Source organism: Lissotriton vulgaris, chromosome 3_1 (genome assembly GCF_964263255.1).
Source record: "Lissotriton vulgaris chromosome 3_1, aLisVul1.2, whole genome shotgun sequence".
Classification (NCBI taxonomy): domain Eukaryota; kingdom Metazoa; phylum Chordata; class Amphibia; order Caudata; family Salamandridae; genus Lissotriton; species Lissotriton vulgaris.
In genome coordinates this window covers 1,839,016,290-1,839,033,772 of record NC_141689.1, presented here as the reverse complement: position 1 = coordinate 1,839,033,772, position 17,483 = coordinate 1,839,016,290, and the positions used below count along the sequence as shown (strand labels likewise).

The 17,483-nt window shown below is 45.9% G+C and overlaps 1 protein-coding gene across 1 annotated transcript in view; it reads left to right on the top strand.

Annotated features, from left to right (window-relative positions):
• LRBA (LPS responsive beige-like anchor protein) overlaps positions 1–17,483 on the top strand; it is a 2,444,222-nt gene that overhangs the window by 469,716 nt on the left and 1,957,023 nt on the right. The window contains exon 24 of the mRNA XM_086962285.1: positions 5,173–5,354. Coding sequence (XP_086818411.1) covers positions 5,173–5,354 — 182 coding nt within the window. The remainder of the gene's footprint in view (positions 1–5,172; positions 5,355–17,483) is intronic.

The window sequence follows — 17,483 nt, the reverse complement described above, 5'->3', positions numbered from 1 at the left end:
GCGGGGTGAGGTTGTGGAGCCTATGCCAAGAGGTTCTGCGTCTTTGGGCTTGGCTGAAACAACACTGCATGTCCCTGGGTGGTTCAACACCTGGCAGGTTCTCTGAACGCCAGGGCGGACAAACTCAGCCGTCGGTGCATGTTGGATCACAAATAGCTTCTGAACTCTGACGTGGCGCAAGGTCGCATACAGCAGTGGGGAGAGCCTTGGTTAGATCTGTTTGCCACCGAAGCAATGTCATCAGTTCTGCGTGTTGAAATTTCCAAGGCGACACTCGCTAGGCTACGCTTTTCGTTGAGAGTGGAGTTGCGGTTTGTTGTACCCCTTTCCGGCTATACCACTTCAGTGCTGAAGAAGATCAGGCGCGACTGGGCCCAAGTCATCTTTGTGGCTCCGGACTGAGCTCGAAGAGTATGGTATCCCGAGCTACTCAGTATGAGCATCGATTCCCCCGTTCCGTCTGCCTCTTCGGGAGTATCTTCTTTCGCAGCAGCAGGGGATGGTCCTCCACCCGAACATGTCCAGTCTCCTCCTCCTTGCGTGGAGATTGAGCAGCGACAGTCTTTCAAACTGCCTCCCGAAATCTGTAATGTTATTCTGGCAGCCAGGCGTCCCTCCACAAAAATGGTATACGCCTGTAGGTGGAATATGTGAGAACTTGGCCTGATATATGATGCTCACTAGTTCTAGTGATCACCTTGTATCAGTCCAAACAACCCTTATGGTGATTGGTTGTATGTCAACCTTATAGACCAGCTATCCTAGTATTGTGGACAAAAGCAGTCTTTAAGCTAAACTCTGAATGGCATGTGAAGCCAGTTGTTTTACCACATATAACCCCTTGAATACCAAGTGAAAGGACACCACACAGGTTGTTATGAAAATAATCAGATATTTATTAACTAACATACACCTCTGAACTCTTTATGAGGTCCGAGGGCTAAGCGCATGACAATACTTGAAAGGAAATACGAGTTCGCACAGTATTTACAAGAACGCCTGAGGGGCGTAACAAACCATATACTAAATAAATGGAATGCGAAAGTCAATCAAAGGAATGGAGCTGTCCAGAGGTTGTAGGATCGCTGGGACCACACTATACTAACTGGAGGTAAGTAATAGGAGGCCCACGGAACGCGTGTGCAGAGTGTGAACTCACACACGAGATGCGTACAATCGTCTATGGACAGTACAGTTTAAAGAACAGGTGAGTACGGACGTCCCTGACTAGGTAGGACTAAAACGACTGTGGAACTGGACACTAGGAGAGTCCAGCTACCCTTGAGCACCAAAATGCTCGTGTTACCTCACCCACAGGCAGCGGGTGCATCGGTGCCAAGTAGTGTCGGGTTCCGGCGTTGAAGTCTATGGAGCTTGGAGGAAAAGATGCTGCAGGCGGTCAGGAGGAAGATGTCCGGTGTGATCCAAGGGTGGATCAGTGAAGAGAAGAACCTGAAAGCAGAGGGGACAATGTTCAAAGTCACTAGCCAGTGACTGGAGTGGAACCAGGAGTGGAACCAGATGTCGTCGTCGCGATCAGGTGAAGGTTGACGCTTGTCTCTGCAGCCACGTGGACCAGGTGGTGTCTTCGACCAGGGTGGAGGCACAAGCTGTCCCACGCAGGCTCTCGCTGTTGGCGGTGTCTTCTCCGGATTCGGGTTCAACAGGCCTTGGCAAAGGCAACCCACGCGGTGAGTGGAAACGGCGTCTGGAGTGGACCAGGAGGGTCCGGGTGCTCCTCTTTTCGAAGGGAGCAAGGGCCAGTCTGGAGCAACCAGACCAGCAGCAAAGTTGTCGGAGTTCGTCGTCTAGGAGGTCACAAGCCAGCCGGCAAGTGACCAGACAACGCGTCGAGCAGCAAACAGGCAGAAGGGCCCCACGCAGATCTCGTGGATGCTGGAGGGCTGATATTCGATGCAGGAGCTGCTTGGGGTCGGGGCTTCTCAGTCCCCAAAGCACTTGGACGAGGATGCCTCTGAAGTCATGCTGGAGCGAAGTGCTGCTTCTTCCAAGATGGCCGGTCCCACGTGTCTCGTCGCACCCACGGGTCTCAGCTGTGCTGCAGATGTGGGTAAAGGTCGGAGAGGTCTGGGAGTCCGGGTCTCGTCGGGCTCTGAAGTCTGGATCATTGCAGGAAGACGACAAAGGGAAGGCGCTGTACGCTGATGGTGCCTGCTGGTGCAGGGTGGACATCCCTTGCCCACAAGGGAGATATCTTCAGTCTTCTGTGGAGCAGAACGTTGATGTCCAGAGTTTCTTCTTGGGAAGTTGTTCAGGATAATCTAATCTGGAATGGGACCAGCTCCTACCTTTATTCAGCTAAAGGGGGCTGCACTACGACTAGGTCCCTCCTCTGGGTGGGACCAGGAAGGGAGGTGGTTACACCCCCTTTCCTTTGTCCGGTCTTGCGCCAGCTCTGGGGCTGGAGTGCCCCAGGAACTGGTTCTGACCGGTGTATGCACAGGGCACCTTGTGTGCCCAAGGCATGTCTCATTCCTTTGAGCCCTGTCCTACCTAATACACAAAATCCTGTCTGAGGTGGTGCTCTCGCCTCCCAAGGCAGGAAACCCTTTGTCTAAACCTCCCTCGCTGGAAGGACTCCCAGCAGCAGGAGGTCAGACTTGTGTTTGTGGTGGCAGCATCCATTTTGTGATGCTGAGGCTCGAGTTAACTTTAACCGGGGTTCACAGTTACATACATGTCGTGTCCCTTTAGAAGGGTGGAATGCTAACCCAGTCGCCAGAATTGGCGAGGGGGTTAGTATTCCAATTCGTATGACACCTTACTAGACATGTTTTAATAATGCTATGCCAAAGTTAGCATGTGACCGCGAGGTACATAATGCACTTAAGAGTTTATGGTATAGCGTTATCATGGAACAGCTATTAGGACTTGGTTCCGCAAGCTGCAAACGGGCTCAGCTCATGCCAGAGCACCATCTCACATAATTCCAAGCACTCTGCCTTCAGGATTGATGAGGCCTGCCATAGGAGTGACTGATAGGAATATATGTGTCCATTTTTAGGGTTAGATATAGGAATACTATATCTAAAGCAAAGGGTGATTACACCACCTTGCCCCAGCTGTCGTGCAGCCAGTTGTGTCAGATTTGGATGGCCAGCCAGGGGTGGCATAATGCATGCTGCAGCCCCTGGTAGGCCCTGGGTGCACCTATGCCCTGGGTACCTAAGGTACACTGTACAGGGGCTGATAAGGTGACTCAGTATCCAATTAGATATGTACCTAGAGTACATGGAATCCATTTTACAGAGAGAGCAGTGGGCCTGGGGTCCTGAATAGCAGGGCCCCAGGTCAACTAAGTCGAAAAACCAGCAAAACACCAGGCAAAAAGTTGGGGGTAACCATAGTCCGATATCCACCTTCCTACAGAATACATTTGGGGCATGGTGCACAGCAAAGGCTATGGCTACCCTATCTGCCCCTCTTTCAGAGGTCCTTCTTTTTCTTCTCTCTTTGGCCCGGCAGGGCTCTGCTCTGGTCATTATGAAGGGCTATCTGTCGGCCATTTCCGCCTTTCTAATGCTCCCAGATCAGCCTTCCCTTTTCCAAGTCCCCTGTTGTAAATAGGTTCTTGAAAGGCATCACACACACGTTTCCTCCTGTTCCCTTTGTGATGCCTCGGTGGGACTTGAATCTAGTTCTTAACTTTCTGATGTGCGCTCCCTTTGAGACACTTCATAATTGCACTCTTCGTCTTCTGACTCTAAAGACTGCTTTCCTGGTTGCCATCACCTCTGCCAGAAGAGTGAGCGAGCTCCAGGCTCTTTCTTCTAAACCTCATTTTCTCTCTGTCCTTCCGTACACATTGTTGTTCTGAGGACTCGTCCTTCCTTTCTGCCAAAGGTTGTCACCGCCTTTCACTTCAGGAAGATAATCACTTTGCCCACCTTCTTTCCGCCTCCGCATCCCTCTAAAAAGGAAAAGGCTCCACCTTCTGGACCCAAAACGTGCATTCTCTTTCTATCTGAGTCGCACACAACAGTTCCGAGTGGATGACCAGCTCTTTGTTGGCTACTTGTTCGCCAAGGAAGGTCGGGCAGTGCACAAGCGGACCATCTCTCGGTGGGTCTTTCTGTGCATAATGGCTTGTTACTCCTTAGCTAAGGAGCTTTCGGTAGGGTTGCGCGCCAATTCTAACAGGGCGATGGCAGCCACTACTGCCTTGGGACGCGGCGTTCTATTGCATGACATCTGTCAGGCAGCTACGTGGGCCTCGCTGCACACGTTTACTAAGCACTACTGCCTGGACAACCAAGTACGGAGAGACCGCTTTTTTGGCTGCTGTGTTCTCCAGGACTTTCTGGTCTCGCAGACCCACCACCGGGGTTGGTATTGCTGGGTATCTAATATAAGGTAAGGAATCTATCACTTCAGGTGCACAAGTTACCTTCGGTAACGATATATCTGTAAGAAACATTAGTAGTGATAAATTCCTTACCGCCCCACCCATCCTCTCCGTTTTGCTAACTGATTTCTAGGGTTAAGGTAATCCTTTTCAGGGCCCTAGTATCATGGCACCAGTGGTCAGTATCTTGCATGGCTCTGCGTTCCTGGCGCGGAAAGTCGTGTACAGAACGGACGTCGGCGCGCGTGGGCCCGCTTAAGTAGCTCTGATGACGGCATCACGGCGCCAACGACGCAGGTGGAGCCGCACAAAGACGCCTACCGACGCGCAGGGGTACTGCTGACGAAAAACATTCCGGATCCAGTCTGACGCCTGGAAGTAGTTCTAAGGTAAGAAATCTATCACTACTAATGTTTCTTACAGATCTATTGTTACCGAAGGTAAGTAACTTGTGCATTAATGTAACAGCAACAAAGCCTTTCTGCAATCCAGAGTAACAGCCAGCCGCACAAAACACTAAAATGTTATTCAGCACTGTCTCGTATTGTTTCTATTGTACCCTACTTTTAAGACCAGTAGCCCATTATTAATAATTATGGTAATCCTACAACCTTTTCCTCCATTGTTTAAGTAAAGTGAACTTGTTGGTATGTAGTAGATAGCCAGTTGACGTTTTTTATTAATAATTACTAATATGGATTAATAAGAGCTGAGACGTGTCCTTGCTTTATCTTGTCCAGGTGGTAAGTACATCAGGGATTAGATTCATCTGTCATGCTAGTGTTAAACTGTCTTATTTTTTTTAGCAAACAAGACTACAGGAGCCATCAGGGCAAGACCAAACCTCTACTTCAGCATCCAATGGACAGAGAAGGGATTCCAGATCAACCATGTTTCGTATTCCTGAATTTAAATGGTCCCCAATGCATCAGCGTCTGCTCACAGATCTCCTATTCTCAATCGAAACTGATATACAGATGTGGCGCAGGTGTGTTTCTTTACTTGACCTCCTAAACCTTTTTTGACTTTGCATTCAGTTTGATATAGGGTTTTTATTGCGTGCATGCGAAACCAGAAGCACAGGTGGTATGTTTAATCCATCAGGACGATGTTGCCTAAACTTTTTAATTGATAGCGCTGCATGTTACTGCTTTCTCCCCTTGCAAAAATAAGTAATGTAGTGTTGATTTTAGTGATCAGGTTTAAGTCCTTCCATCTCTTCTTCCAAGTCACTCCCTTCAGCTGGGTAAATTTTTAAGGCTTGCCAATCAGCCAGCTTCTGACTTCTTTTTTTTTTTTTCACAAGACTTGCTGCCCCCTTTGGCCCACCCATTTCTTCCCTGAGCTATTCTTACTTAGAACTGGCAATGAAGGTCCCGCTGATCTGTTTTCTTTCTCAAAGCTTTTTCATCGGAAGGCACATGGAAGAATATCTGCACACCATCCATCATGGACTCAATGTGCATCCCTGCAACCTGGCAATAGTACCAACCTAAAGTCACACCCTACACCAACACGCATTTCTGGTTGAGAATTCTACCTGTGGATTATCACCTGCAGACCAATCACAAGGCGTCCGACTGCATCCACAAACATTCAAAGCCTTAGTGCTGCCACTAAAGTCGATGGACCTAGTCGGAGCCTGAAGTGATGTTGGGCAATATCCCTGAGTCCAAAAAGTGCCTGCATCAACACCATTTTGCTTTTTTCTGTGCCTTCAAGGTGGGCCCGGAGCTTCAATCTCTGAGGAGTTTTTATCATACAAAATTAAAAGCAGTACCAATTTCTCCACCTCAGAAATTGGGTTTTAAACCCTTTAGGGATTGTGAGGGACAGATGTTCATCACAATCCCCCATTCAATTAGTTTGTGGTGCTTGAGCTCCGACCATGACGCACAATCTTGCTCTTCCTGCCTCACTATGAATCCTAGGGCCATCAAGGAGCAGGAGGCCAAGCTTCTTTTGGCTCGGGCCAGGGACAACCATCGGCAATGAAAACATTCTTGACTCCATTCCTGTTCCCCATCTTCCTCATCCACCAAGTGGAGGAGACACCACAAGAAATCCCAAAAGTCAAAAGGTAAGTCTCCTTAACGTTCTCAGTTTCCTACAGGACTTTGGCTTCTGAACTGGAGTTGTTCAAAATCTCAGCAGATGATCCTCTGTGCAGCATTGCTCCTCTGGTAGGACTGGCTACAGACAGACCACATTGAAACTTTTGGCGCTGGCTCCTACAGCTAAGCCTTTAATGCTGCAGTTCCACAAATTTCGGACACCAGACTCTGATCCAGCAGCATTCCCCAATGCCATGTATAACATCTTTGCAAAGGTGTCAAAGCCGTGCGGGGCACACTCTGGCTCGATGGCTACAGAATGGCTCCCAATGTTCATGCCATATTAGTCAATGCTGTTCAGTGCTACACTTTCAGATCTGGCACCTCAGCCCTGCTTTGACCCAGCACTCTGGTTCTCAGCTCCGCAACTATCTTCATGACCACCATCAGCTCTGGATACAGAGTCACCAGAGCAGCAGACCTACATCAATCCCAGACTTTACTCCCGTAGAGAGGCACAAAGGATACTGGAAGAGGAGGCTTACTGAGTATGCCTTCATGAAAGCTTTGGTACGGATTCAGATCCTGTTAACGATCTCATCTATGAAGACCAAAGGCATGATCCCCTTCAGCATTTTCCGGGCCTATCATGAGTTAGTGGCCTTGATACTTCCCCCCTGAATTGGCCATTGAGTTCCCTGTTGGGTCACCCATTCCTAAGGTGATGTCTCTCCATAAAATCATGTTGAGGACTGCAGAGGCCTTTGATTCATAGCTTCCATCAGCTGAAACTAAAGCTAAAGTCCTCACAGAGATCTTATTGCCCTCCTCTGCAAAATTAGAGCCCTTGCTGCCCTTTAATGAGTCATTACTTCCCCTTCTCCTGGCTACTTGGGAGAATCCGCCATCTACACTGCCTGTCGACAGGCCTGTTAATCCACTTTACTGAGCAACACCCGGTGACCCACCATTCCTTTAAATGCATCCATCACCAGAGAGCCTGGTGATACAGGCGTCCTCTTACAGTACGCAGTTGGGTGGAGCTTTTGCCAAAATGCCATCGGGCAGGGAGCTCAAAAGACTAGAGGCTTGGGGCAAGAAATCTTATTCAGCTGGTAGCATTGCCTTGAAGTCATTAAATGCCAATTGTCTTCTGGCCAGATGCAACCATGGTTTGTGGAACATGGCCCAAATGATGCTGCAGCATGTCCCTCCAGACATGAAAGACAATTTTCAAGAGGTCATTACCAATGGACAAAATGCTTCCCGCCACATTATTAAGTTCAGGTCTTGACCCAACTGACAGTTACCCAGCCATGGGCACCTATTTCTCAGTTTATTGCTTTGCTGGCTCCGGACATCTGATTTCTCCTCTGACTCCAGTCCAATTTGATGGCTCTTCCGTTCGATGAAGTGCGCCTCTTTGGGGATAAGGCAAATTCCGTACTTGAGAGGTTCAAAGCATCAAGGGTCACAGCACATTCACTGGGCCTTCAGTTTCTACCAACAACCAAGACTTCATGTAATTTTGCCACTTTTTGTGGCTTTAGGAGAGGTTCCTCCCGTTCCAGACAATGTCAACAGCCCCAGCAACAGCCTATCCCCCTCGCTTATCAATACAGGGATCATTCCAGAGAAAGTGGCAGTGGATCCATCTTGCAATCCTCCTCCTCCTTTCCTGCCCCTCAAGGAAAGCAGGCCTAGTTTCTTGCTTCATCCCTACACGGAGCCTGTGGGAGGGCTGGTGTCCCATTTTTTCATCCATCCGGGACAGCCATTACTTTGAAAAAAGGGGCTAGACTCTTCCCTCAGCATCCACCGTCCATCCCACTTACTCCATCTTCCTCACCTCCTGACCATTTGACCATTCTACAGCAAGAAGTGGCAGATCTCCTTCTGAAAAGAGCACTAGAGTTGGTGCCAGACAGGGAAATAGGCCTAGGTTGCAATGCACGTTTCTTTCTGTTACCCAAAAGGACAGTGGGCGGCTCCCCGTGCTAGATCTCAGGAGCCAGAATTTCATCCTCCAAATGGAGAAGTTGAAAGTGCTGACCCTAGCTCAATTACTGCTAGCATTGACCTCGTAGACTGGATGCTGTCACTGGATTTGCAGGATGCATACTTCTGTATCCCTAGCCTGTGGTCCCATCGGAGGTACTTTCACTTTGTGGTAGGTTGTACGCACTACCAGTTTGCGGTTGTGAGTAAATGGGGTGTATTCTATGGTGTGGTTGTGCGACCTCACTGTGTATTACTCTTACCAACTTCTTTAGGACCCTTAGGCTTCGTTTGGCAAACCTGAAGCTCAACCCTGGGTAGCTGTGGCTCTGAGCAGCAAGACTTAAACAAAGGAACAAGTGTGAAGCATTTAAAAAGCACTGAAATAATTGAAGTTGAAATCCACAAGACATCAAAGAAATCCAACACCAATGTATAAAAATAGATTGTATTTTTATGTATTTCTAGACAGCCTAACGAGAAAGATTCACCGGAGGGTTCTGGAGATATAGAAATCACAAGGTATAGTAAATCATAGCACTTCACACTCCACCGCGAACAAGCATTGGCAAATTTAATGAATTTGACACTTGAAAACCTTTTCGCTAAACGTTTGGTCTAGTTGTAGTGCTGTCACTTGGAGTCTCTTTGAGTGACCAACTCCAATAAAGAGCCAGTCAAGAGGACCTGCAAATTCCTCAGAAACAGTTACCTTAGCAGATGAAGCAGTCTTCAGTCAGTTCCAGGCACTTTTATCCTTTACAGTAGTTTCCTATGGAACTGGTCCTCATGCAAGCGGTGAAGGATGCTGAAAGTATGCGGTGGATGCCTTGCAGTCGATGGGGCAGTCTTGCTACAACTACTCCTCGGCTCACGAAGAGGGTGAGGTGGTCCTAATCTTGTCCCTTAAAGCCCTGTCGGCACTGGCGGAAGTCCATCACCACTGGACTACAGGTAGCCCAGAATCGAGGTCACAAGCCAATCCTTTCTCGATCAATACTAGTCACATGGGAGTCTTAGCTGCACTCCGACACTCCTAGGCTCAGTGAACTGTGATGCAACTTTTTGCGTCAGGTCTTGGTCCCTGGAGCTGCACAGAGGCAGTTGGCAGCGGGTTGAAGACTTTTGGCTACCAACTTGCCCCAACAGGTTTCTTCATCTGTCTGATATCTATGCTGCAAGCAGGGGGCCAGTCAGCTGGACCTTGGAGTTTCTTGGTTTTGGCTGGGCTCTGAAGACGACTTCTGCTTGAGCAGGACACGGCAGGCATCGCCCCTCTCTTTTGTTGGCCACAAGGTGCAGCAGGTGCAGTCTACTAGGGTGCAGTCTCTCTTTGCCGGTTTCACGTTGCAGCAGGGCAGTTATTTTGTCCTTTGTCCACTTGAGATCGGAGTTCAGGGTGCCAGGAGTGCCCTATTTATGCTCAGAAAATGGCCTCGGGTCGAGATGTTGTTGGTAGCCTTTGAACAACCACATTTCCTCCCACCTGATGACCACTTCCGCAATGTGTGGCATCTGGGCATACCAGGATGCACCATTCTGCCCACTTTCAATATGACAGGACCCCACTCCTGGTATCTGGAGATCCCTAGCCCAACCCATAGTCGTGGCTACTAAGGGGGCTACGTGCACCCAAAAAACGGTTTGGCAACTGGATTCCCTTCTCCTGTCCCTAGTGCAAGCCTGTCTGCCTAAACAGCAGAGCAGCTCCTCTTCCAAGTGTTTCCCATTTCCCCCTCAAAGGCGGTTTCTCTTTTGAAGCTTGCCTTTTGGGCCAACACCTGTGTATTCCTGCAGGAGAGAAGTGACCCCCCTCCTTGAGCAGCACCCTAATGTATTCTTTCCTTGAAGTCATTAGCACTTTTCCCTAGGAGGGCAGAATGTCTCGGTGGCAGGATCCTTTGTGCAACCTATATGTGCACTGGGGACTAAATGAAACAAAGTGGCAACTTGGCTAAAGTTGCAAACAGAAACTTGTTACATTTATTTCAATTTAAGAATCAAGTGGGACTTAGTGTAGTAAGGTGTTTGATAACTTCGATGACCCACTTAGGTTGCACCGTTTTAGAGTTAGCAAAACACTGTACTAGCCTATTGCACGACCAAGCCTTTCCACAGTAAAAACAACAGTTTTTCGTTTTTACTATCAGAACATTAAAATACATGGTCTGCCTATGAGATATGTTGTATTCTGCCTACGCACTCGATAGGCCTGCCATAGAAGTGACTTAAACCTATATCAGGGGGAAACCAGGCTCTGCCATTATTTTTTTAAATGGCAAAGTCAGGCTACCAGTGTAGACTTGTGTTTGCTTTGTTCGCCCTACGTTGGCAGGGTATGCCCAGACGCGGGTCCCTTGCTCACTTTGCCACTGGATTCAAGCTAGCCTGGCTTATGAGGGTTGTTACCCCAAAACCAGTCCCAGGATGCTTGTTTCCGGTCCAGGGAAGACATGGTTTGGTAATTCAGACTGGACTGTTCCCATGAGGCACAGGGTCAAGATTGATTTGTATATAGCTGTGTCTGAACTGGGGTGGCGCAGTGAGCTAAAGAACAATGATTGATTCAACCCAGATCTGTAACTGGGGGTGAGTGAAAAGTTTAAGCGTTCCGTCCACCTCCTTGTGTTTACCAGTTTAGACTGCTCTACCAGCTTGCGAATGGTGGGCTGGAGGCTCGTTTTACACATGTGATACCCAGGGTGGCACAATCAGTTCTGCAGTTCCTGGATGTAATCTTCTAACTTCCATGCCCTGGATACGCTGGGTTCTATTTATTTGGGACTTTCAGATAAGTTAAATTTGGTAATTGAGTATGAGCCAATTTGACATACGTGTTTGAGGGTAAGGGCACAGGCTTGAAGGTCTGGTTAGCAGACCTCCATGCATTCTCGGAGTCAAAAAACCAGTATCAGTCCAAAAACATGGGGGTGACCATACAAAAAGTAATTTCCTGGCAGCCGTACAAACCCTTGGATTGACATTGGCACCTTGACTCGTTAAAGCCAACTCCCCAGAGATGGTTTTGCAACACCTGTAGTCAACGACGTCCGTTGTTCGACCTGGAATTTTCAATCAACGAACTGAAACCTCACCTGATAGTTTCCTACATTCTCCTAGTCAAACGTGCATGCTGGGGTGGGGAGCTCACCTTGAGGATCTGGAGATCAGGGGGCTCTGGTCTACGGAGGAGCATGTTCTTCATATCACATGCTAGAATAGAACAGTTTGGCTGGTGCTTAAGGCAATTCGCCACTGCAATGTGGTATGTCAATAAGCTAGAGGGAGTAGGAGGCCTTATCTTCTTTGTGTGAAGGCTCGAAGACTGTGTTCTTGGGCACACCGCCAAGAGATATGGCTCACTGCCAATCACCTAGTTGGGTCTTTGAACGTCAGAGCCGACAGCTGAGCGGGCGTTATCTTGCCTGTCACAAGTGGCATCTTGCCCAGTGGGGGCACTCCTCAGGCAGAATTATTCGCCTCTTCAGAACATGCTCCGTGCCACCAATTCTGTGCCCTCCAGGATCCGTTGAGGGGAGCCCTGGGGGACATGTTTCAGTTGATGTAAAACTACTCCCTCATTCACTTGATTCTTAGAGTTCTAAGAAAGATTCGCCATGATCGGGTCCAAGTCATTCTTATAGCCCTGGATTGGCTGAGACAGGTGTGCTATGCAGACCTCCTGCGCTTCTCCACATGTCCTCCACTATGTCTGCCATTCAGGCTGGACCTTCTCTCCCGGTCAGTGGTCTGGTTCTGTAACCCAATGTCTGAGGCCTCAACCTACATGCTTAGAGATTGAGCGGCCACAGTTGAGCTCAATTGAGCTGCCACCAGAGGTGGTAGACATTACAGTGTCTGTGTGTTGCCCCTCCACTAAGTCTGCATACTCCAGCAGATGGGGCAACTTTGTTGCTTGGTGTCCAGACAGTGTTGCGGATACCTAGGCCAAGCTATCCTAAGAGCTGCAGTTCATGTTTTTCCTAGCTTAAAAAGGGTGTGCTGTTGGCACTGAGAAGGGCTATTTAACCTTTTTGTCTGTTTTCCTCTGTCTGCCGGATCAACCATCTCGATTTAAGTCTCCTATTGTCTTGCTTTGCCTTAACAGCCTGACTGATCTTTTTCCTCCTCCTCCTCCATTTGTAGTTACTCAATGGGATTTAATGTGGTTCTTACTTTCTTGATATGGACTCCACTTAAGACTTCTACATAATAGCATGATTCACACATGTTGACTCTTTAAGACAGTATTTTTGTTTGCCATCACGTCTGCTAGACTAGTCGGTGAGTTACAGGCCCTGAGCTGCCACCCCTTGTACACTACTACCTCCTCAGACTAGTTGGTGTTCCTACCCAGGGCTGCTTTCCTTCCCAAGGTGATCACTCCTTTTCACCTTTCTCAAGCTATCATCCTCCCATCCTTCTACCCGCCACCTCATCCTTCCAAGGAGGCGGAACGGATACATCGTTTGGATCTGAGGCAGGCGGTTAAATACTACTTATACCTCACCAGAGAATATCATTACAGTGACCAGATCTTTGTGGGTGATAGTGGAGCCAAAAAGGGGAAGGCAGTTCACAAGAGTACTCTATCCCGATGGATCATTCTCTGCCTTAAAATCTGCTCCGCCCTCACCAAGAGGGAACCGCCTGAAGGAATTCTGACCCATTCCACCAGGGCTAAGTCCAACACTTCGGCATTGGCTCGGGGTGTTACGATTGTGGAAGTATGGAAAGCAGCGATGTGCACAAGTTTGCAAAGCATTACTGTTTTGATGCAGAGGCATGCAGGGACAAGCACTTGGCTAGATCAGTCTTACAGGATATCCTGGTCTGATTCATCCATCAACCCTCCTCCTCTGCAGGGTATTGCTGTGAAATCTGTTATACGGGTGAGGAATCTGCGGGTAGAGGTATCCATCGGAAGGAAAAGTTACTTACCTGCTGTAACAATGCTTCTGGTGGATACTCTATATACCTGCAGATTCCTCACCGACATATTCTCATCCCCATTTTGAAGGAGGATTCATAAGGTCATTTGATAAGGATATAAATATATGTTGTGACTGCAATCTCTCATTCATTTTTTACTCCCTCTCACCTTGAAGGCTTAGAAAAATGGAGGGAAACTCGAGAAGATGCTTTATGGACTCCGGGATATCGCCTGATGTCACTTCCAACTGAGTCCAGTGGCCTCTACTGGTAGCATCGCGGATTTGAGGTTTTCTGGATCCAGTCTGACGCCTGGGAATTTTTGCCCAGGTGAGGAATCTGCAGGTAGCTAGAGTATCCACCAGGAACATCATTATCGTAGGTAAGTAACTTTTCCATCATTAGAGATCACATCAGCACCCCCTTCCTGGCACTATCCGCAGATAACAAATGGTATTTTGTTGCCCTTGGAAAAGGGAAAAGTTGAGCGGCCTGTCAAAATTTAAACCTATGGCTGTGGGATCAGGAACAGCTGCTAGGAGGGGATGAATTAATCTACAGTTGCACCAGATCTGGCTTTCAGTGAAATATAGTTTAATATGAATATGATGGTCCAATTCATGTAAGTCTTTCTAACAGATAAGAAGCTAATGGGCTGACAGTCCTTGCTGTAAAAAATAGAATGCATGAATACTGCATCCATTTTTATAGGAATCTATTTGTTCAGTTAGTTTTGAAGTGTGATTAGTGTAGAATCCCTGATCTAACTGTTTTTTTTGTGGTTGACATCACTTGACAGACTCCGGTTTACTACAGCAATCAATCATCGGCCCTTTTTTTACTCTGTTGGTTTTGGTTGTGTCATTGCTCAAAAGGATATAGCTAGTTATTAGAGTCAGATAATCTGAGAAAAGTAATTGTGGTATTACCCTTAACCCTCTCACATTGCAGAAGCCCCTCTGTTATGATTTGGTTTACTATGTAGCAAATCACATGGCTAAAATATACAAATATGCATATATTTAATTTTTGTTCAGAGTTTCAAATCCCTTTTACTCGCGTGTCAAATCACTATAAATATTGGAAAAATGAATAGTCGCGCAGTATTGATATTCCAGATTGGAATAAAAAAAAAATCTAACTATTCTATAAATTGTGAAAGGTGAGATTGTGCTCGCTCATCAAAGAACCCTGTCTGAAATTGACAAACACCTGGTGGTATTACTACATCTTTGGCTTCTCATGACTTTGCCTAGTCATTGCAACATCTCTGCTACAGAGTTCCACATGTGAACATCTTTTTTGGTAGGAAGTGTGCAAGTTTTAGAAAACAGTAATTCATTGTTCAAAAGAGCCTTCATAAAACCATTTTAATGCAGAGTGTAGTTTGAAGGTTCAAATATAATCTGCATTATTGTTTTCCCTACATGAATGAGTTAGTTTTGCAGTCTGGCATCCTGGAAGGCCCTGCCATAATCCTCAATCAAATTGAAGGAACTTTAGTTTTTTTAAATGTCTTTATTAATAACATAAGGTAATCTACGTTGGTAGGTTGGTAGGTTGGTTTAACTAAAGTGTAGCCGGAGAAATAGTGACATGCATCCTTCGCTTCCTACCACCTTTAGGATAAACAAGATGTTTAAAGAATCTGTCTGTTAACTACAGTTGCCTGTCCCACTCTACCGTTCATGTCCATCATTTGCTTTATAAAGTCTAATTTGATTCCCTTCAAACTTATCTTTTGCACCAACTTCAGTGTTTTGACCCTCTCTCAGCCTCACCATCTCACTTACTCTCGTATTCCTCTTTTCAATCCTTGTGCATGTCTTCCCTGCCTGTTAGTCTGCCTTTACATTTACCTTGTCATTCACTCTCTCCTGTTCTCACTTACAATTCTTCCTCATGACCCATTCTTAATATTTCCTTTTACACCATCCTACCTGTCTTCTTTGCGACTATTAAATCTCGAACTATTAAGAGTGCATTTGCAATACATTTATCAGCAACACCAACAGTTTTTTCAATCTATGCAATGTACTCTTCGTTTGCATAGGCTCATTATGCAGGTTCTCCATGGTAGCATCTTCAGTGATAATCATAAATACTTGCTTGAATTGTCTCTTCCAGAATACTGTGTATATATATGTGTTTGTGTGTGTGTGAGATATATATATAATACCTACTGGCGGTCGCCAGTAGGTAGTTATAGTTAGGATTGTTTTCTATAGGAAATCCGCAACATTCTATTGGGAATAACTTTGGCGCCGGTTGAGGAATCTGCCTGTAATTTTCCTTAAATTTGCCTCGCTGCGCTCCGCTCCTTCCCTGAAAGTTTGGGGGGGATTCGTCAAGCGGGGGCCGAGATAAAAGGGGGGTCCCAAAACTTGTTTTCCCCTTGTTAATTTCCATAGGGCGGTTGGGCTCACTTTTATCCCGAACGGCTGAATGGATTTCCACAAAACTTGGCAAAATTGTAGGGACTGGTAGCCCGATGTGCCTTTGCTATGTCTCAAGATATGTGCTCCAGTGGATTTTGAGTAATTTAGGTTCAAAAAAATATATATATCTTGGCGGAGCCTAACCACACATCTGATCTGATTGGCTGTCAGCACTTCATCCAAGAAGTGTTGGCAGCCATCTTGGGACCAATATACATGATAGCACCTCATTAAAAAGCATTGTAGTTAATAGAGGGTTTTAGGACTTTAGTTACATTATAAATCATTCGTTGATGGTACCATACTCATTTTAGGAATTGTGGTGTGTTCTAAGGTGATTTTAACATGTGAAAAAGCCTTCTGCTGTGATATCATGAATCATGTTTGAAAGAAAACTAATATCTCATGATTTTCCCACAGTGGTTTGGAAGGGGATCTATAAGCTAAACTGAAAGCATATTTTCTGTAAATTCACATTATCTTTCTCAGTCATGTGAGAATGAAGTCTGACATTCTCAGTAAAACAAGTACATCCAACAAGGACAGAGACTGTCAGTTGATTCCTTTGTGTTCTACTGCAGCCTCCTAGAGTGTTCTAAAGAACAACTAGAGAGATAACAGTCCTACTTATTACAAAGGTATAGCACACCTGAAGCCATCGTGATGGGAATAAAGTGGTAACTCTTAAAACATTTAATTTAAAAAGGAACAAAATGAGGGGGTATATTATGCCATAGAAAGTATTATTAGTGCTGCAGAAAGAAAAATTAGGGCACATTTTGAGTGACTTCTCAAATCCTCTTCTATTTCATTAAAAAATTCTGACATGCAGTCTCCCAAGATGGCCACCAGAGACAAAAGAGCCCAAACGTAGCCCAAATATCACCCAGATGGAGCCCAAGTATAGCCCAATGACAGAATGTCCCAGAGTGTTCTAAAGAACAACTAGAGCGCTAACAGTCCTACTTATTACAAAGGCATGGCACACCTGAAGCCATCTTGATTGGAATAAAGTGGTAACTCTTAAAACTCTTAAAACTCTTAAAAAATTTAATTTAAAAAGGAACAAAATGAGTGGGTATATTTTGCCATAGAAAGTATGATTAGTGCTGCAGAAAGAAAAATTAGGGCACATTTTGAGTGACTTCTCAAATCCTCTTCAATTTCATGAAAAAAATCTGACATGCAGACCGAAACATGCACTTTGAATACCAGCAGCAGACTTCCCTGGTGAGCAGTAGCTTTACTACAGTGATCTAATGAGCAACTAGAGTGCTAACATTCAGAATTTATGGCAAATGTGTGACACATCTGAATGCCTTCTTGATGGAACCAAAGTAAACAAGCATTGAAAATGCAATAGATCTCGCCCTCGTTTAAGTTAAAGCCATTCTGTTTGTAATGAGGTGGCTTTTTAGCTTTGCTTTTATTAGTGTTTTTGAAACTTTCATGTAAATAACATGCATCTGTATGCATATATGTATATGTATGCATGAATTTATATTTGTATTTATATAGATATACAGATTATATATGTTTATATATGTATGTATATATATATATATATATATATATATATATATATATATATATATATATATACACACACATACATATATATACACACATACATATATATAAATGCATATGCATATATATATATATATATATATATGTGTATATGTGTGCGTGTAG